Consider the following 22,500-nt stretch of genomic DNA (forward strand, 5'->3'; position numbering starts at 1 on the left):
TTATTCTTGACTAGCAACCACCCAGTCTTTCTTTCGCTTAGTGTCCATGGAGAGCTAGACGAATATTTCCCGCACCTTCATCGCTCGCAATGCTCATGCGCACGTCAATCTCATGTTATCGCACGATAGCTAAGCGAAAGGACGACTGTTGGTAGTCGATGACAGTTACATACATTGTGAATGCTGTCGACCGCAGGTAAAACATGGCTCATCCACTGAAAACTCTGAAAAGCAAAGACATGTGTTGAGACAAAATACACCATACGGTCCTTTCGTTGCAATTTGAAGAAAATTCATTCCATGTATATAAATGAAACAGCGAAAAAGTACCAAGTACATTGCACAGAAGTTACCCACTCAAATCGTAACAAAACAAAAAACAGAACATGTATAAATTAGTCAAAAGAGAAGCGTTCGAAGCTTTCAATGAATCCATACCATTCTTATGCAATTCCAAAGCCGCGACAACGGGGCTACACTGCACACTGACTCGCAAAAACAGACGAGCGGCAACTTTAAACCTCGTTAAGATTTTTAAAGATCATAGCAGTTACGAAGCTTTCTTAACCATTTGACTACCACGATATAAAAGTTAATACTCCTAACTACTTCCATATATTTTTCATTGACAGGTAATGAGAATTTGGTGTTATATCAGAATCATATCCTTATGGTGATAATAATCTTAATTCTCAATTCTTGTCTACCTGACAGAGTATTGAAATTGAGGGGCGAATAAACCTCTGGAGTCAAAGGGTTTTTAGTAACCAAAACTCAAGCTTCATTGGTACTTTGCGATAAACATGCTGTGCTCTACCCATTTGAGCCATCTAGCCAACTGGTAGCTGGACATATTGTGAGTTCGTAATAATCGCTACATAATATAAGCAGTAGCGAAAGGAAGGTCTGATTTTTCAGAATTTCCTTTCATAACTGTGATAATCTCAACGTCTTGACAAACTGACTCCTAGGAGAGAGACTTCACAGATTTTGCTCTGTCTAACGCCAGACAATTTAGGACGATAATTTAGGACAATTAATTTTACAGATGGTTTAGGAGTCAATGGCTTAACATGCTTCTTTTCCCACTTCAACTTGTGAGGCAGTCATTTGGTTCGCATTCTCAACTTCTCAATACTCCTGCACCTGTCCCATAAAGAACACTCCAATAATGGTTCAGTCTCTTTTTACCAACCTCTTCTTCCGTGCACTGTGGCCTCTGCTCAGCGACGACAACTATTCTGTCATCTTTAAGAACAGTTGTTGAGAAAATAGCAATTCTGGAAGAAAAAGGACAAGAATTTAAAGAGTGTACTGATGCTGTGTCACAAAACTAAATTCTCACATGCCACGCTGGCAATGTGACCTAAACCTAGGTTTCTAAGATGAGCCCAGAATGCTCAGAGTTTAAGGAGGCTTTAACCGGTTTTCAAACCAATTCTCTAGAGGGGATTCACTGCTAGACTGCGAACGCAGACGTATATAAGCGCTTAAAGACACAAATTTCAAAAGAATTTTTGTTTGGAAATGAGGGCAGTAGGTCTACTTAACAAAACGACAAAAGAAAGTAAAGGTGGTCGCTTTCGTAGTAGAGTTTTCATTTCTGACGCTAGAGCTACCCGAGCTGTTGGGGGTACGTACTGTATTGTTTTTGGCCCTAACCCCCTATAGGAGCGAAATGATGTTGTGCTTTTGACTTGCTTGGAGGAAGTGAAGAGACGACGACAGTTTTCCGTTCTTCTCGAATAACAACAAAGCCGTCTAAGATGTATATTTCCTGGACCGTTGATTCACACTCTAGATAGCAGACGAGTTGCAACAGTCAAAAAATTACAGCAATAAGTCAAATATATATAAATTTTGTGTTGGAGTCGACCATCTCGTCGACCCCGTTGATGTGGAATGTGAGAGCGCGCAACCTAGCTCTATATCTATGGGAGAGTAATGTGAAGTCCTAGTTTTCTATCCATGTAAACCATGTGAGCTTTAGCCCTACTAATAGGATTGGGCCCACGCAAGGACAGAGAAAACTCTAACTAGGGACTGGGTGGAAACCGAACCCGAGACCCTCGGGCCAGATCACCGCCGCTCCACCGACTGAGCTACAAGACCAAACGAGAGCAGGCCGTAGGAATTGGAGATGACAATTTCATGGCAATGAATATGTACAAGTACAAGGAACGGTTAAGTTTTCGCAAACGTTGGCCGTGTAGCACTTTTATTTCAACAGAATTAACTATGAAGGGTAATGTGAAGTGCTAGTTTTCTACCCCTGTAAACCATGTGAGCGTTGAAATATAAGTGCTACACGGCAAACGTGTGCGAAAATGTAACCCTTCCATAGCCCTATAGCGTTTAATGACTGACCTGCCTCTGTAGACAAATTTAATTGGATCCACAGCCAGGATAGTGGCTTTTAAGTCATCACAGTTATGTCTTCTACCACTCACTTTGATTATGCCATCTGCTGTACCACACACAAACACCAGTCCACCCTTGAGCGGAAGTAAAAGAAAAATGAATCTTAACTTCTCGACAACTTGTAGGACATCATCCGATCAAGTAAAAAATCCAGGATACAAAAAAAGCGAGTCTCTCTGGTATGAAAGCTATTATTGCAAAACTCACATTTTCACGTCAAAGAAGAAATAAAAGGGATCGATGCATGCCAGGAAGTGCATGACAACCGGGGGGGGAGGGGGGGGAGGGGTATGTAACATAAACCTTGTGGGGGAACTTGTACCCAAAAGAATTTCAAAACCACCCTTGAAATAACCTTCAACATTATTGTTAGGCTCACACCCCAGGTATGAAAAAAAGCTTTAATCCAAGTGTGAGTAATATTAGTTGTATTATCGTTTTTCTCTTTTCTTTTATATTTATATATTTTGCATCTTTTTTTTATTGAAAAGTAGGAAACAGACGGCTATTTTTTCCACATCGCCTCTCTTGGTAGCTGCCGCTCGTGGTTGCCACAGCAACTTAACTGGGACTCCAGAACAAATCTGTGACCATTTTATTGCACTCCTCTTTCCAATCAGAATCGCGTACCGGTATTTTTGTTGAGTGTAAATTAAATTAAATGAAAACTGTTTCTTACAGGTCCTAAGAATCCCAGTAAACCAGTTCGAACAAAGTCACTGAGTGGATACTGTTCAAATGGTGCTCCGTCATCTAATGTTGGTTGTAACTAGAAAGACAAAACGCAATTTAACAAAACAGCAAAATTAAATGGTTCTAGTAAGTGTGAATGAATGAATGAATGAAAGGAGGGGGGGGGGGGGGTGGTGAAAAAAATGACTGACTGAATAACTAGCAAAGGATTTTGTCAGACAACAACTACAACAGCAACAACAAATAGGCATTCTATAAGTTCACGAGTGGTCTACACAAGGAGAATTCGAACATAGCCAAACAAGCAGTCAAACGACCTCCTATGCACGCAATTGGCTTCATTACCTCTCTGCAAAGGAAACCGGATCTTTGGATCAGTGACGAGAGAAAACGAACAAAGATCGGCAAGGCGTCGCGTACGTTTGCCCGATAGTTAATCATCAACAAGGGAACACGAGAGAAGATCAGCAAAAAGATCGGGCCATTAGCGTAACTATGGTTCCTGCGCACCACAGGCAGCCCACTACAAAAACTACAATACCAATCCAAAATGGATTCGCTCTGACGAAGGGCTAACGCTCGAAACGTCAGCTTTTAGAATCTCTGTACGGTGGCCAATTTACATTATCAACTCCGTTGATAAAACCAAATTTTTGTATACTACTTCCCCACCGACGCAGCACCACAGTTTCTTTAGAAACTACCCCTTCAATCAAAATGGAATTGGCCATTTTCGAGTTCATGTCTGCCTCCTCTTCAAGGCGAATCTAATTGCGAAGCTTTTGTTATGAAAATTAGTTTCATTCATATGTAAAGTAGAACTAATTACCATCACAAAAACTTCGCATTTAGACTCGCTTTGAAGAGAAGGCAGACATGAACTTGGAAATGGCGTATTACAAACACAGACTACCTGCAAATAGTGTGGCTAATCGGGGCAATTACTATGAAGACATGTCACCTACATGCTTTATATTTGCGTTACAGAAAAATTAAATCAATCACAGAAGCTAAAGGATAAAGATAGGATAACAAGAATAGGGGGAATCAAGTGAAGCTATGATCCTCGCAGTTATGAACGCAATTTTTGCAAACATTGCGTTCATAACTGCGAGGATCGATATCATAGCTTCACTTGACTTCATATCCGCAGTTCATATATGATCCATTTCATATATCACTTCATCCGTGTTAATAAGGGGAATGGTAATCTCACCAATGTTTTTGAACATTTGGAATAAAAATCCAATCAATATTCTCTTGAATAGATCTGTATTTCGGGAGATGTATCAGACGTCCTGGTATATTGTCCGGACAGAATTAAATGCAGTTCAACATATATTGTTGCCCCAATGCAGTTTGTTGTAAGGTTAAAGTCAAGTAAGCAAAATTCACAGATGGTCATTTTCCAGAATTGAATGAACTCGCAATGTTTGGTATATCTCCAATTAGTGCTCCAGCGCTAAATCGACTAGACACTTAAATAAAGTTCCTTTCCTTTCCTTTTCCTTTCACCTAAGCTGCAATGCGGTGGCAATGAAATGATCTTTGAGTATTGCAAGACGGGTTGGATAACGAAGTCGATACTCAAATTGTCTTCAGAGGGCAACTCCCACAAAAACCACTTTCGTTAGCTCTACATGTAGTATGGAAATGGACAGTCTTACAAAACGAAAGCCAAACGATTTCCAATCCTTCACTTAAACAAAAAAAATAGTGCACTATTACATGCAGCTGAGATTTGGAGATCATTATCCGGTTCGTGTATTTGATTAATTTGTTAGTAATAGTTTCGCCTCAACCACGCTGTGACGAGAAGCTCACTGTTGCTTCCGTTACTGACCGTTACTCACACGTAACGCTAAACTCAAAATCCCGCTTCCCAAGTCTGGTACAATCAAAATAACTCTTTTAATTGAAGGTGGAAGGCAAATTAACCAGTTACCTTGAACGTGTAATTTGTTTTGCCCGCGAGTCCCCAGTATGCACTCCCTGTGGCTCCACTTGATATGCACAGTTCACCAACCTCGTCACTTTTACACAAGTATGGTGGACCGTCCACTCTCACAACACCTATCTTGGCTTCAAGGGTAATGAAAGAGAAAAAAAAAACGACATTAACAACGGAGAGAAGAGGAACAACGACCATAAAAACAATGAGAACTAAACAACAGAATAGGTAATAATCACAAAGAATGGCTTTGCAAGTAGAGAATGTGCATTATACACTCCATACATTGCTTTGGCACCTTCCACTCGACAACATGGAATGATTCGGTTAAAAATGTATGCATTTTTTTATTCTCAATTTTAACAGTGCGAAACTTCATATAACCTTAAATTTTTGCATGCGAAACCATATTGTGGAGTAATTGCAATAACATTACTTCACATTTAGCCTTAAAGCCCTCACTGTAATTCTTACTTTCAAACTCAAACTTTCAAACTCTTAGACAGAGGAGGTCTCAAGTTATCAATTTCTGGCATTCCACTACATGACTGAGAGAGACTGCCCAGCTATACGATCTAGGTAACATATTACAATTCTCCCCCAAATCGAAAATGAAAAAAAAAGATCCAAATTTACATGTAAACAAATTTCTTAAAATTCATCATTTTCAATGAACTTTAATGCCCGTTTAAACGGTTTCAGCATTTGACCAACATTCGTTCAACTAAAGTTGAACGGATGTTGGGCAAATGTTGGACGTAAAAACAAAGTTGTGCGGAGGCCGTTCAAACGGTTCTAACATTGCGCCAAAAAAGCAACCAACACTTTCGTGAGATTTGATTGCGAGGAACTAAGAAAGAGAAACCAGTCTCTCTTGTCCAGATAAACCACGCCATATTGACTCTTGCGGCCTGATGTGAGAATGCGTGTGTTAGGAATGAAAGAGTAATCTCTATAATGCAATTTCTGCCCGTAAGTACATGCACGAGGAAAACAAAGGTGACCTATTGAGAGAGGGGGCTATGCTATGTACCTCCTGGAAGCACAATGCCGCAATCCTGCAGAGTCAAAGAGGTGAGGGATCCTTCTTTGTCAACCCGCACCACTCCATGACTCAGTCCCGATAACGACAACACACCACGACCAGTGGCAGTTGTACCTGGTTTGCCAGGTCTGCAAAATGGAACAAAGAAACATAACTAAAGAGAGCGTGCAAGCCTTAAAACCACAACACACAAGTTAATGAAGAACAAGTAACTGTGTAAACCCTTTCAATCCCAAGAGTGATGGATAAATATTTTCTTCTTGCAAGATCAGTACATTATCAAGCAGACAGGTGATGAGAATAAAGAAATTTACAACTGAAGGACTTTTGTTCAAATAATTTTTTGAAATTATCATTAAATTCCCCGAAGTGACGATAAGTGCATTTACAACAATCAGTGAGGAGAATTGACATTTAGAACTTGTGAGTAGTTGAGTCTCAGATCACACGAAAAAAAACTGCAGTCATGAAGGGTTAACACTCGAGAAGTTAGCCATTTTCATTTTCAATGGCAATAGGACATTTGTAAAATGACCCCATTTAACTACAAGTCCAAGAATCCTTCAGGTTTTGCTTGTCTCATGCTAATTAGAGTAATTGTCATTTTTACCCTGCTGGGAATACAAAATTCAAATAAGAAAAGAAAAACAAACTGAATTCTGGTAGTTGCAGTCAAATGACGCTATTGTGAAAGTTGCCTACTTGACCTTTACTACCTCGTTTGATGAATCCAAATTTTCATGCTTTAAATGCAATGTTTGATACGTAGGCAAAATAGACCGTATTCATAAATGGCGGCCAAGAAATTATTCTTTTCTCTTTATGCTAATCATCCTCACAGCCTCGTTAGCACGAACAAATTCAAAGAATTTTTGCTCCAAAGTGAGGCTAGTGAGGATGTTTAGCACAAAGAAAAAATAATTTCTTGGCTGTCATTAATGAATAAGGAAGTCTTTGAAGGAACAAAAATGTGTACATTAGGCTTGGCATGAGAAAAATGGACACCTTATTTACGAATTTAAAAGATAACTGTCGTATTAATTGCATTTACCTTCTTAATGAGATTGTCATGGTCTCTGATGAGCTGGCACAAGGACACAGTGCCTCCGGTTTGAGACCCTTAGCCTCAAATGCACTAAGAAATGAGTCACATGCTGATAGCGACCCTGTGCAAAACAAAATGAAAATTTCAATCTACATGTACATGTATAAGTTCAGAAGGAGAAAAATTAGGTGATCGATTCATACCACAACGTCAATGACTTATTTAAAGCTTCTGGAACCATAGTTCAACATGACAATAGTAAGTGTTCCAGTGAGACTGGGGGTTCCGTCTCTTTAATTAAGTAACTTACCAACTGGCACTATGTTCTTTTTGCCTTTGCTGAGCTGACGAGTATGGGAATTTAGACCTCTGCTATGGGTCAAAACTCACTTTGATCCAACTGCCATTCACAATCAAACCGCATGCCCCATTATATGTTTGCTGACTGCGACTTGAGCTCGCTGTGTAATTTCCGCTGTTGTTAAGTGAGCCCACACAACATGAACTATCACGTGAGGATTTGTTCGCTAAGTAAACGCCGCGCATGCTCAACACTGTGACTTTCAACCCATGGCATAGGTCACTTTCACTGTACTCATCAGCCCAGTGAATGCTAAAAGAAAAGAGACCTCTGCAAGCAGGGAACTAACAACCACAGCTTAATGCAAGATCTTGGTTATTCTCTTAAGAAAGTCAGCATTATTCTGCAGGAATCCTTGACTCTTGAAAATGAAAATATTCAGCAGCTTGTGCAGCTAGCAATGATCTAAGGACAGTGCATTTTTGATGAGTGCTCAGTGGTGAAGACTTCGCCACATTCCCGCAAAGTCTGGCATGAAATTTGCTAGTTTGTTTCAACATTTGCCATTTGATTGACTGTTACATAATGAAATTCTCAAGCTTGATGCGAACTTTGAGAACTTAAAATGAACTTTGCAAACCACCTGTCCAAAGTTTTGTGAAACACACTGTAAAAATTAATAACTTCCAGGAGAAACATTGCCCTTCGACTCCTCGAGAAGCACATGCCTTCCAGCACTTGTGGTCCTTTCTCTGCCAATGGCTATTTCTTAACAGCTACTAGACCCCTCTAGATCTCATCATGTAATATAGATTAAACTTTCTCAACCAACCAGTTCTTTTAACATCATCAACAGCTTGAAGAAAAAGGAGCAACTGTAAACAAAATACCACAAGACTATCCAGTGGTCAACTAACGGCTTAGGCTTTTTGACAGAAGAATGTCAAATACATTGTAATTATATATTATAATTATATAATTATGGTGGGTGACATTCTTCTGTAATAATAATATTATTATCGAGACTTACATGGATTAGCTCTGTCAGCAAGTAACAACATTCTGATGGTAGTAAGATTGATATCTTTCACATCTTTGCTTGCGTGCAGTGACCAATGAAGGTCCCTTGAGCTCACCAATGCACATGTTGCTAAAGAATGGGGGGCAGTTCAGAAGTGACAAGTCAATGGATTACAGTAACACAACTGGTAATAATAATTCAATTGGGTCAAGTTGGGTGGTTATAGAGATTTTTGTCTTCTGATAATGACCACCTCATGCAAAATAATTACAGTATCCGCAAAAATGGAGCTTGCTTTTGGATAATAATTATGTTGAACTGTACATACTTTACATATTCGTATAGTGTTCAAATTGAAAACTGTGTATTACAGTAGCTAGCTTATTTCCTCATGGTTTACAAAAAGTCACCTATAAAGCAGTCGTTGTTCTATTATCATTAAGTCATTATAATCATCACTGTCATTTACCTCTGTGTTTCGTTACCACCTGCAGCCACATGGCAGGAAAATTTTTCAGGACAGATGGTGGAACGTAAATTACATGCATGCCATTCATGACACTCTGAAGGAAACAAGGCGCACATCATAATAAGTAATAAAATATTGAAGCTCTCAAGAATGTAGGCAATTTGCCACTTGATGAGGTCTCAAAGACAACCATCAATGGAAGCAACATTAATACAGACAGTATGCGGGTCTTTTGCCATCTCAAAAAATTTTAACAAGCTTGTGTCATGAGATGGAGCCATTGGTTTAAAGTCCTGCTGGGACTAGAGTCCACCCAGATATATAATTATCTAAAGAAAGTGGGTGTTGGTCCAGCAGGAGCTACAGAAAGTGACACAAAGGTTGAGATACTAAACCCTTTTCAGAAAATATTATAATTAATGTTGGACAACTTTCCATCTAACCCCCTCCCCCAAACATTTTTTTATTGCCAAGACTTCCTTTTTTTTGTCACTAACATTAAATGGGGGAGGGGAGGAAGTGCAAGTGGTAAAAATGTAATAATACAAAGAAGAATTTACTGGTCTCTTCAGCAGTGTCTCAAATACTTTTGTCGATCATTATAGAGTCAAAATATTACTTCAGGATTTAAAGATGAATAATGAAAATTGTTAAGGTCACCAAGATTACCCTTTGATCAAGTTGACAGCACAGAAAATACCATTAAACACACTAACATTGCACAGAGCAGTGTGTTAATTGAATAATTCAAGCCATCGTTACAATAATATTAGAAGTGCTAGTGATAATGATCAAGACATTCTTAACTTCCAGTGTTGTATGTGTACTTACTGTTAACACCGAATGCCACAATCCCACTTCCCTTTTTGGATCAAGAACGCTGATCATTATTTCACCTTAAAGAAAAGAGAAAAGTCAACAGTCAAACTGCAATCACATGAAACTAAAGTTAAATGCAGTTTTAACAGATACAGTATGTAGCACCATTGTGTCTACAGTGGTCAGCAGTTTTTTGTATATCCTATGATGCAAGAGGATTCCTGAAGCTTGTGAGTTAGTTGATAGGTGTATTATTTTATAGTGTATGTATTAAGTTTGTAACACTGCAGCAATGAGGAAAGACTTGCAGTATGCCCAGAAATGCAGATACAGTAATGAGATGCACACGAAATTTTGACATCCAACAAGAAGTGTCCCTTTAAGTCTAAGCATTTGCTACCCGTTTCTAGCAATAAGGTAAACGTAAGGGTTAGCGTTATGTATTGTTGATGGTAAATGCAGACCAGGACCATTGTTCGGGCAAAGTGTAGTTGTTCGTATTCCCACACGCAAGTGATATTGGAGTTGGGGAGAGCAGCAATGGGGCATTTTGTGACCCTTATCAAAATCACTGTGCATCTATAATTATTACCAGCGAGGGGATGTAGCAGGGTGGCCAGAAGACAGTACAGGATAGTATACATGTTGGACCCCTGGAAGTGAGACCAATAACAGATTTTACTCTGTCTAACACCAGGCCCCAGTTGTTCGAAGGGTGGATAGCACTATCCACTGGATAACTCAATTGGTTTTGCTATTGTTTATTCGCTGGATAGTGATTTATCCAGTGGATAGCATTATCCACCTTTTGAGCAACCGAGGCCAGATGATTATTTTTACTCATCGACTGGGGGTGTCGTAGGGCCTTTGAGGTGTCAGTGGGTTAATAAGTTAACAACAAAAGGTGAAACCAAAAATATTGTTTTCCTGCTCTGGAACCATAATTAAAACTATAAAAATTTCGTTCGGATCTACAGCCACAATGTAAATTTGAAAGTTAAGAAGGGTTATATATATAACAAAAGGTGGTGGTGGCGTTAGGGCGCATGCCTTGAGATCTAGAGATCCTGGGTTCAAGACCCGCTCTGACCACTCGTTGCATTTGATCCTGGTAGTCCCTGGTTCAACTTCCCTGCTGCACTTGTAAATAGCCAACTGGTTTGCCTCCGGCCAGTTGGGATTCTTAACAATTGTTGTTGTTCTGTTCCGTCGTTTCGTTGTGTTTCATTGGCCCTGAAAAGCCCCCATGGGGAGCGGTCACTTAAGTATGTATGTATGTGGTATTTAGCTAATGATTTCATGAATGAGTCAGAGCATCCAGCAAATCAGTGCACAGGGCCTTTGGAACACATGTTACATGACTGTTATGCATAAATTTACCTTCAGTGTAGGAACAGGCCTGACTTAGAACTTGAGTGTGAAGATTCATACTCATCCTTGTAACAGTGACACCCATTACTGCTCCATCCTTGCCTACAGTGGACTGATCATAAGAAAGTACTGTTAATATGGTTGACATGTCTGATGTACACAAGCTTAGTCTGGTCGGTCATTGCTGTTGACCTTCCGTCTGCAAGGTGTAGTCACCGTGTAAATTTGTTGTACCCTTTAATGTTGCATGTGAGACACAGATAAGGTGTGAAAAGAGTTTAAAATACATCAGGTAGGCTTCATTCTTTAAGTGAGTGCAAACCTGACTTCCCCTTGTCAAATCATTTTTCCTGAAAGTCAACCCCCTTCAGTTTGCGTGTACTGGACAATCCTCTCTTTAACTGTAACATACATGTACATGAAAGCCATGTCTATACTCCAGGCCATACTCAGCTTGGTTTGCTTATTATCAGCAACGATTTTAGAGACAATTAAATGTCCAACTGCTTCCCCATCCATCACCACAGTTTTCATTTGGGGGCCCTGTCTTGACATGGTTGTGAAAGCAGCACTTTGCCCTACACCAATGTGTTTCAGGCTTAATTCCTTGAATGTGGGTTGTTTTCAGTTTTTAAGCAGTGATTTTTCAAATTAGCAATCTGATTTCCATTACTGTGTGAGATGTAAAAATTGTTTTCATTGTTTTTAACAACGTCAACATCCAATGCTATTCTTAAGCCCTGGTGAATAGTTCACTTGATTCTGTGTTCCTAGAGCACGTTTCCATGAAAATATTAGACTCTGAGCATGGTGTGTGCATGGCATCACAAGAGAGGTCACTGCAGGAAAGATAACTTGACTTCATTAGAATTTACTGGCAGAATACATGTCTACAAAATATGATTTAATGGTTAACAATGATCACAAAACCTCTATGTAGGCAGGTGAGCTTCTGTCCAAATTTGAGGGTGGTTGCCAGTCTTTTGGGTGTCTGTTAAGATTTGCTGTAACAAACCATTGCAACTTGGGCCAGCCTATCGTGATGACAGAACAGAAAGATCAAATGAAATAAATCCGAAATAAAGTAAATCATTGTTAAACCTTGCTCTGCAAGTCAATCATTTGGCTTAACAAAGGCAACTGCAACCTTGGCAGCAGTCAATGTACATGTACACTGTACATTACTTGTACAAGGTATTGTCAAGATTGTCATAAAAGAAGGGATTAAAAATTTAAAGGACAAATAATTTAACCATAAGATTACTATTAACCCTTTCCCTCCTAAAAGTGACACTTATAGATTTTACTCTGTCTAACGCCAGACGATTTTACTCGTCGATGGGGAGCCCCTCAGGGGTGAAAGGGTTAACAACAGCTACACTGACTCCGAGACTATGTCCCCGTTAACCCTTTCCCTCCTAAGAGTGACACTTACAGATTTTACTCTGTCTAATGCCAGACGATTTTACCCGTCAGTGGGGAGCCCCTCAGGGGTGAAAGGGTTAAAAGTGCCTATCACCTTAATGCACTTTTCCACTTTATTTATTTGCCGTTATCATCCAAATTTCACTTTTTTATTGAAAGATGGGAAAAGTGGTCATACTTTGATCCATAACCGAACAATGAGGGGGGATGGGTTCAATACCTGCATGTTTGACGTCACAAATTAATTTGCATCGCTGTTTTCAAAGAACTATCTCAATGCAAAGCAGTCTGTGATGTCAACCAGGTATTGAATCCATTCCCCACCATTACTCAGTTTTGGATCAAAGTATGACCCCTCTCCTCGTCTTTCAAAGCCAATAAAAAAGATGACATTTCAATCAAAAGGTTCTAAAGACAACAATGTATTTGGGACCAGTTTGGAGAATAAATAAAGTGGAAAATTGTGCTGAGGTGTTAGGCACTTTTATTATGTAAATTAAAGGCTAGCAGCATTGGGGATGAGGTAACATAATACAATTTTACTCACAGTAATAAATTTAACAAGTACAATTATTTATAACAATAATAATAATTTGTATATAATTAACTTAAATTTTTATGAACAGTCAGATGACACATACGTGTAGGAGCCTACCTTTAAATGTGCAGACATGACCTGTGTCATCTTTTGGTAGAGTTTTCAAACAAGCATCAGAGGTAAGTGCCCAAGATACACCACAGCTACCAAGGAGAAATCCAATCTGTTGACAACCAGGGTACTGTAAAAAGAAAAGGAAAATCAGCTCTACCATCAATAAAGGAGAATGTACATGTAGAACACAGAGCTCTCTGCATGAAAAAGAATTATTATGATCTAATATGTACATGTAGGATAAAAATAATTCTTAATTAACACAGTAATAATAATAATAATAATAATAATAATAATAATAATAATAATAATAATAATACATGTATTATGAACGTGGCTCAGCATGGTCTGTACTTTTATCAACAATGGTATTCGTCATCACAGTGGTCAAAATATTGTGGACTCAGAGGTCTGCCCACAAAATTTGACTTGTTTTTACTGCAACGTCAGATGATAAATTTTAACTCTTTGATGACGGCCAGTTCAGTCGGTGAAAGGCTTGTAAGTAATGCTGCCAATATTCACACCATGGCAAGACAACTATGATTATACTTCATGAATACTTATAAATCTCATTAATAATTCAGAAGAAATGTTTTGTTACTCAATGTCTGTACATGTATACCTGATACAAATTTTTCTTCATTTATATAAATGTTTCTTTCGATTTTCCCTGTTAAAAAGTCTTGAATCACCAAAAATACCAAGTGTACACTAACAGTTAAATGCTGACGTTTAATAAGTCATAATTATACATGTACATGTGCAATATTCGTGTCAGATTTGTATCACACTTACAAACTTGAAGTGTAAATGTAATAAAGATATGCTGCTCATATTGTATAATTATATTACTAACATCTTTGCTTGCTGGTGGTTCTATAGGAACAGGTATAATTCCAGCGATAAGACATCCATAGAAACTTGTCATAAAATTGATAGGATCATCAACTTGATAGACTAAAGCAACCTGCAATCAAAAATATTCAACATTATTGGAAAACCACTAAACATGACTCTACATGTACAAAGGTTCAAGTCCTAAGCTTGATTACAACTGACTGTTCATTATTCTGACATCACAGTCTCAGTTGTGGGTCACCTCATTTTTCCCACCTTGTGCTACATTGTGTTTCGCCATTCAAAACTTAGGTAACTACAGTGTACATGTACCAACACTAACCACAACTAAAAGTAAAACATTTATTTAAAAACAAAGCCAGAGATTTTTTCCAGGCTGGAGGTTGTCTGACTTGCTTGGTACAAGAGAGTAACAAAGCTGGCATTAATTTGTCCAACCTAGTGAGAGGTACAGTGTATGATTCTATTCCTTCAATGACATAAAGAACTAATTAAAAATACATTGCCAAAGTTCTTTAAAAACTACAATGAAAAGTAGTTTATGACAATCATCATCGAAGGAATACAATGTAGGTCATGCCTCTCACTGCCTCAGCCATGGTACAAATGATTGCCGGCATCTTTCTCTTACATATCCCATAAAATCTAGATGCTCGGGAAGCAGGGGGGCAGGGGTGGCGCAGTGGTGAGAGCACTCGCCTTCCACCAATGATCGATTCCCGGATTCTATGCCATATGTGGGTTGAGTTTGTTGGTTCTCTACTCTGCTTCAGCTGAGAGGTTTTTCCCTGGGTAATCCGGTTTTCCCCTCTCCTCAAAAACCAACATTTGCAGGCATACGTAGCTCAGTTGGCTAGTGCGTGGCTTTCGGAGCAAGGGGTCCCCAGTTCGATCCTCGGTGACTTCAACGTCTGTTTCCACTTTCCTCTGATCCGTGTAGCTATAGCTTTAAATATCCGTGAAACGGAGCACTGACAGAGGGAGGGGGTAAAAGGTGCACCCTCGGCTTCCAATGATACCAGTTTCGTATCTGAAGGAACTACCGATGTTAAATAAATTGACTTTGACTTTACTTTACTTTATTTTATATATAACTGTTGCTTAAAGTACAAATCTTGAGGTTAGGTGTACTTTAAGCATGCAGTGTTTTTGAGCCTTGGATGGAAACCACAAGTAAGAAGATGTTAACTTGTCTTGACACCACCTTGTTTATATTGCTACATGTAAGTATCTTTTCCAGTTTTTGTCTGCAGCTCAACAACATCGTGTGCTTACGCTCCCTAATGTTACATACATTTTTTCATGTTAAAGTGTCAGGCTTTGTGTGAATCACAGTTGCAAAATTTAACTTGGCAGGGAACGACATGACTGGCTATTAGAGCGAATTTCAATCAAGTGTTATAAAACCAAAACCAAAGTAATTACTTTGGCCAATCAAAAAGGATGGAGACAATCCAGTAAACCGCTCAAAACTCGAAGTAATTACATGTAGCCCACACAAAGGGCAAAAAATGTGCATGCGCAAGGCACGATTGGTTTTGGTTTCACTTCTGATTCGTTGAAAATGTGGCACGAGAACTTTGAACCACTCACTGAGTGAAGTAATCATAAACCAAAGCAATTCGCGAAATTACATGTACTTTCGACACTCAACTGAAAACCGCTCTATACAGTGTACTGTTACAGTACCCGTACATGTAGGTAACGTGTTCAAACTTCATGCATACATACATGTACATTCCATAAACCATTGTGAATATTGCAACTTACTCTATCTCCGGTCATAATCGATGTTCCCTCTTTGTGACTGCCAACCTTATTCAGCAAAGCATATGCAAGTTTCATCGATCTAGACAGGAGTTTACCTGTAAAATGATGCAACGACCATCAAACTTGCAGCTACGCCACAAGTATCATTACGGACACTTTTAATTGTTGAATCGGTTTTTACAGGCTAAAATAAGGCAAGGCTAAAAAATTCTGTTCTAAAGAACTATTTGGGGAAAGAAAAAAGGAAAAAAACACCTGTCAAGTTTAGAATAAGAGATGTAATTTCTGTGGACAATTAAGTTTCATGCAAGAAAAAAATTAATTACATTTATACCACATTTTAGAAACATACAAGTCATGTGCACGTAAATGTGTAAAAATTTAAAAAGATAACTTCTTACATTGTGATTTTTTTCATTTTGAACATCATATTTTGTAGATTGTAAGAAGAGCAAATGATTCATGTCTTAAAAAATAGGGTTCACTGATGATCTAAACGAGTAAAATCGATGTGATGTTGCGAAGCTCTTGGGGTAATTGTGCTGTAACAAGAGTAGATGAAAGCAAAACAGATATAAACAGTTTGCGAAGATCAAGTTGGTTCCCAGGGTCCTCTCCTCGGTGTCTTGTTTTCATGACGTCCACAACAATAATCAATTGGTTGGGTCAATCTGATTATTTCCGATGATTGATAATAAAATCTCAGCTGATTACCATCACTACCTGTAGTGCACAATGTGATTCCTGTAGTGCGCAACGCGAATGGAGTCTTACGCAGGGGTGGTAACTTACTCTTTAGAAGTACTACATGTAGTAAGTCCAATCAATTAACCCTTCCCTCATACACATATAATTTTTATGACATATTTTACTTTCTACTACAGTGTATGTCTACTCTTTGATGGGTCCGACCTCTTAAATCACATTTCAAGGCTTTCTAAACTCACCATAAGTGAGAGTGATGGAGGTTTTCCCATGACTGTCCACCACTGAAAAGCAGGAAACCTTTGGTGACTTGGACGCAAACCTGCTCACTGATTCCTCTAAATTTTTTGGCAGCTCTTCAGAAACCTGTTGGGCATTAACAAAAATTAATACAGTAATAATAAATTAAATAATTATATAAGTGGCAACAAGGTTGATTGTAAGATCTACATATACATTTGCACCGGTCCTGTACATCTTTAAGCTGAGAGATTCAAAAGTATCAAAACTCAAAGTTCCAGGTAAGTTTCACATGAGTTTAGATTTTTACAACATGCAAGAGTGCAAAAACTACAACACATTAATTAATTACAAATTTACATGTAAAATAATAATATTTATTATTTTTCAGATATCATCATCACAGATACATGTACAATTATTACACTATTTTTTACCATACCTCAAGTGATTCTCCAATGACAGGTCGTAATGTTTGGCCCTCAGGATGTGGGGCATTTGGATCTGGTTTGGTAGCTACAGAGACATAATCATGCAACAATGGAAATCACTTATTAAAACTACATCATTCTATAACATGTACTAGCTGTGTTTGCACAAAGGAGATTAAAAAAACTGATAGTTCTCTGACATTTATTTTTCCCTCTGAGAATAAACCTCAGAGGCTAAATTTCCCTTTCTGAGTCTTCTGTTTCCAATTTTTTTTCGGTTAATGATATGAAAATCGATCATATACAGTGTATTAACCCTGATTTCTTGAATTATTAAATAAAATGTCTTCGTTATTTATTATTTTTCCAAGAATTATGACCAATTGTTATCAAAATTATTGCTTGGATTTTTTCAAAGGGTTAACCCATGGACCCCTGAGATGGAGACAACAAAGTCAATAATAACCCTTTGATGCATAAAACGGCCAGACTTAATATTTTAGTTTAATGCCAGGGCCGGGTTGTTCGAAAGCCGATTAACTTAATCCAGAATTAGCGTAAACTTTGTTTCACGTTTTCCACTTTTTGGTGGAAGTTTCTTTTGCTTATTTTTGTTTTTCAAGATTGACTTCCTCCGATGTAAAGTTTTGCCGAATAGCAGCGTTGAACAGCATTTGGGAGTAGAGATATAACCTCCTTGGTTAATTTTTAATCTGGGATTAGCGTTAATCGGCTTTTGAACAACCGGGTCCAGATGATTTTACTTGTCAATGGGGAACCCCTGGGAGTCAATGGGATAGTTATTATTGCTATGTGCATTTGGCATCATGACCAATATGAACATAATTACGAGAAATGACTGAAAGAAAGGACTGGTCACTTCATTAGCAACCTTTGAAATAATCATTATTAAAATAAAAAGCAAGGGTTCAAAATGATTTTTGTTAAAGTAAAGTAAAGTAAAGTAGACCTTATTTAATGTCGATAACTCGTAACAGTAACTTTTAATCACTGACAAACCTGAGGTCGACGCTGCGCTCATTTTACCGCCCCCTCTCCATCAGTGCTCCGTTTTACGGGTATTTAAAGCTACTAGCTACACGGAAAGGAAAGGAGTCGAAACAAGGATGCGAGATCCCGGAATCAAACTCAGGACCTCTTGCACCAGGGCCGCACACTAACCGACTGTGTCATCCTTGCTCCTCGACAAACTTGTTGAGAAAGTTGAGGCTACATGTACCTGAAGCCTTTTGTCCCACTTTCTTTCCATAATGTTGTTCTTTTAAGGACGGTGCCTGCTATTGTTATTGCGCATATGTTCTGCGCATCTCAAGATACTTGGGTTCCCTATCGGTGATGCTTACTACATTGTAGTACAGCCTGGATATTTTTGCACGGTTTAAAACTATCCGGAGAAAGAAGATCTTAGTAAGTATTCTTAGTATCCAAAAAGAAAATTGGGATAACCATGCATTTGAGAGATTTTGAGAGATACATGTAATTAAGCTTCAATTTGAGAAAGAACATCATACATTGCTTTGTATTTTAAAGCTTCTTACGAATATTATTCATGAATTATCTTTGAAAAATTCGTGGTTACCCCCAATTTTCTTTTTGGATTTCAATAACACTTGTTAAGATCTACATTTCCTGCATAATCACACACCGGGGCAAAAATATCTTCAATTAGTAGGAACTGCCCTTAAATTGTTCAAAACAATTTACCGAAACTAGGAAAACATAAAATTTTGAGAACTCAATCCTACAATGATATATTAATACTGTTACCTTCAACGAGTTCGTCGTCATTTTCTGTATAAAACTGTTCCAGTGGCTTTCGTTTCGGTCTCTAGAAAACAAATACAAGTAATGATTATCCACTTTTAATGTACAAGTAGAATGATACAAGTACATCAACTATCTTTCATTTAATTTATCTAAATGGAATCCAGTCAACCCAAAGCCAGCAAAATATAATTGCTACAGTTACAGTACTTGTACCATGCAAAAGTAAGTTGACAGTGTTGACTCAAAACTCCATCCACGATCCTCGATGTTTTCGAGAATCGAAAAACGAGTTTCGAGGATCGTGCTTTGAGATTAGAGAATTGAGGATCGAGGATCAAGTTTTGAGACCCTTGAAATTTTTTTCGAGGATCTCAATCAGGGCTTTCTTCACCTAAGAGTTTCAAAAATTCTCAAAACTCGTACTGAACTCGTACTCGTACATGGTACTGTAGTTGTAACAGTAAGTTGCTCCATGTACATGGTATATTTAGACTTGCATGCTGCAAGCTCCATGTACCTGAAAATAACCAATACATTTTACTGCGCACATTAAAAAATACAGTACCTTTTGTTCACTTCAACACGAATAGTTCATGTTCCCAGTGAAGAACATTCAAAGATACTCATTTGAAGAATTATTTTTTTCCTTCGTCTTTTTCAATGAATCAAAAAACGAGAACAAGTGTGCGCTCAAGTATGTCAGACTTCAAAAGAAAAATTAATACCCTTTTGTGTATTGTTGAATGATCTACATGCACATACACATTGCCTGGAGAACAAAATACATGTACAGTACTGTGCAAAAAGAATGCAAACGAATTTCGCTACTTTTCGGCACTTTTCGCTACTTTTCGACGAAACATAACGCAATTTCGGGCGAAACAAATTTTTGTGTGAACTTCCTCGAATTTTCGAAATGCCTATTGTTTCAGTAAAAGTGAAAATTCGTGTAACTTTTGCAATGGCCGCCCGAATTTTCGAGCGAAATTTCGTTGCGATATAACGAAATTTTCAGTGCTTGTCGAAAATTAGCAGTGAGCATTTGCCTTTTACATTTAAGTTGACGTTTGAAAAAGGCCCATCGAAGCCTTCATAAGTGATCACCCCGGGAATTTGCGAGGGCCGATTTTCACATTAAAGCGACCAAAATTTAATATAAACAATCGAGGGTGGTCGCCAACGAGAGCTTTCAGCAAAAGTCTGTGGGATTTTTAAATTATTATTGATGGTAGAAAAGATTACGTTTGGGAATGCACCTATTAAAAACTGGAAACTTCTTTCTTCGTTTACCGGAATGGTCGCTTATTTGTTGACTTATTTGTTGAATGGTAAACGACTTTATTTTTTCTTTGCGTGATACTTGCGTGACTTAAACAGTTTCATTCACGTCGTGTTTACACGTAAGGTTGAGAGAAGAGTACAGTTGTTGATTCCATTGATTCATTAAAATGCGAAACGCTAACCGACACATTTTCAAGATTACGATATTTCGATTAGGTTCTTGAATTTTCGTTTCAGTACGTATAAACTCCAACCGAAATTTCGTTGTCAGATTAGCGAATTTTCGTCCTGTGTTCAAACTTTCGTGCGGCTCAGCATTTCGGCCGAAAAATCACACTTCTTCCTCCGAAATTTCGACAAAATTTTGCCGAAATTTCGAGAGAACAATAACCGAATTCAAAATTCGTTTGCATTCTTTTTGCACAGTACTGTATCAGTGAAAGTCTTTACTGATTTATGGTGCCAAAAATGATTATTTCTGCATACAGAGAAAATGTATGATTGCTAGTATACATGTAATGGTGATCTTGAAACTAATTTAAGTTTTACATGTCGAATCAGGGCTTTAAATTGCGACCAAAATGCGACTGAATTAATTTTTTTCCCTTTGTGACTAAAATATCTGGAGAAGTTGCAAATTTGCGACTTGATTTCCCCTTCGCTCTTTCAAAAAAAAAAATTAGGGTTAGAAGTTGCCACTTTGCTGCTACTTTTGGTAAAACAAATAACGAAATAACAAAATATTATTAATTTTTGTTTCTTGCCATGAATTTTCTTTCAATCTGAAGATAGCGCAATAACTGTAGCATAATTTAACTCCATTCCTTCAATATCATTTGCCATTTTCAGCAGTTTCTTTACACACAAGTATTGTGGGCTCATATTTAGATTTGCTAGACCACTCACAACAAAATGCAGCACGGCAAATTTTGCAACTAACATTTGCAAAGTTGTGACTAAATTTTCGTTGAATGGTAAACGACTTTATTTTTTCTTTGCGTGATACTTGCGTGACTTGAACAGTTTCATTCACGTCGTGTTTACACGTAAGGTTGAGAGAAGAGTACATTTGTTGATTCCATTGATTCATTAAAATGCGAAACGCTAACCGACACATTTTCAAGATGCGAAACGCACTTGACAACAAAATGCAGCACAGCAAATTTTGCAACTAACATTTGCAAAGTTGTGACTAAATTTTCGTATCTTGTCGCAAAATTGTGACTGGATTTTTTTGTTAATTTCAAGCCGTAGCCTGCATGTACATGTAAATGTATAATTATGAACTGTACGCTGTAATTCAATTTTTTCCTGGTTCAAAATAATTTTTAAAACCAGTTCAATTTTGATTTTCCTTTGTTTGAGATTATGATAATGAATATTAGACAAAGAAATCAAATTGGAACTGGTTTGAAAAAGTTTAAGCCAAGAAAAAATTTGAACCTCAAAATAATTTAAACACTTAAGTTTGCTGGGAACTCTAACCTTAAAAACTTGAGAGATGGAGTCGTGAGATCGAGCGGCTTACCTTTAATGTGTTTAGAAGTTGCTGAATTTTGCTGGACACTCGACTGCTTGTTACTACAATGAATCAGAATTTAAAGACAAGTGAAAGGCATATTAACATTGTAATAAGCAAAAAGCATAAGACATTAAAAGTCAGAGTATCGTGTAAATGTACACACTAAATGTGCGTCTGACTGACCCTATTCCAAAATAAGAATACTGAACGTGGAGTGATGATGAAAAACGGTGTGTCTGACGATTTGAAGCAACAAGGATCTAATAAAGATTATCATGTTTAAAATAGCATTTTATTAGGTGTTTGACAATTTTAATGTGAATCTCTGTAAAATGAAGGATTTCTAACTTTTATTCCATGTACTTTACTCCTATTCAGGGATAATGGTCGAACGAACACACCCTAGGTGATAATGGTGTTTCAATCTGATTTGATTTGCCATCACCTAACAAGCATCCTTCACTCCCTATCATGTTATATAATGTGTGATACACATACAAACCAAAACAAAAATGGCCAGCCTACACTGTACATGTACATGTACATGCAGATACAAGTTTGACCAGGATATTTCAGAATTAGAAATCTTAAGAGTGCAAGAATTAAGAAGTAGCAATTAAATAGCCTTTTAATAGTTTCTTCTCAAAAGTTGGGACTGTTTGTTAAGATCACGTTGAATATTATAATTA

At 37.8% G+C, this 22,500-nt stretch overlaps 1 protein-coding gene across 3 annotated transcripts in view; it reads right to left on the reverse strand.

Moving 5' to 3' along the window:
- The window catches only part of LOC137985110 (disco-interacting protein 2 homolog C-like), a 57,616-nt gene that overhangs the window by 20,178 nt on the left and 14,938 nt on the right, over positions 1-22,500 (reverse strand). For all 3 annotated transcript variants that reach the window (XM_068832597.1, XM_068832598.1, XM_068832599.1), the window contains 19 exons: positions 21,818-21,870; positions 19,009-19,069; positions 17,232-17,305; positions 16,792-16,915; positions 15,845-15,939; positions 14,073-14,183; positions 13,217-13,340; positions 12,067-12,170; positions 11,146-11,248; positions 9,778-9,842; positions 8,947-9,040; positions 8,487-8,606; positions 7,162-7,276; positions 6,099-6,238; positions 5,060-5,196; positions 3,101-3,190; positions 2,368-2,495; positions 1,196-1,280; positions 174-224 (listed from right to left, as the gene is read on the reverse strand). In XM_068832597.1, coding sequence (XP_068688698.1) covers positions 174-224; positions 1,196-1,280; positions 2,368-2,495; positions 3,101-3,190; positions 5,060-5,196; positions 6,099-6,238; positions 7,162-7,276; positions 8,487-8,606; positions 8,947-9,040; positions 9,778-9,842; positions 11,146-11,248; positions 12,067-12,170; positions 13,217-13,340; positions 14,073-14,183; positions 15,845-15,939; positions 16,792-16,915; positions 17,232-17,305; positions 19,009-19,069; positions 21,818-21,870 — 1,874 coding nt within the window. The remainder of the gene's footprint in view (positions 1-173; positions 225-1,195; positions 1,281-2,367; positions 2,496-3,100; positions 3,191-5,059; positions 5,197-6,098; positions 6,239-7,161; positions 7,277-8,486; positions 8,607-8,946; positions 9,041-9,777; positions 9,843-11,145; positions 11,249-12,066; positions 12,171-13,216; positions 13,341-14,072; positions 14,184-15,844; positions 15,940-16,791; positions 16,916-17,231; positions 17,306-19,008; positions 19,070-21,817; positions 21,871-22,500) is intronic.

Source organism: Montipora foliosa, chromosome 14 (genome assembly GCF_036669935.1).
Source record: "Montipora foliosa isolate CH-2021 chromosome 14, ASM3666993v2, whole genome shotgun sequence".
Lineage (NCBI taxonomy): Eukaryota > Metazoa > Cnidaria > Anthozoa > Scleractinia > Acroporidae > Montipora > Montipora foliosa.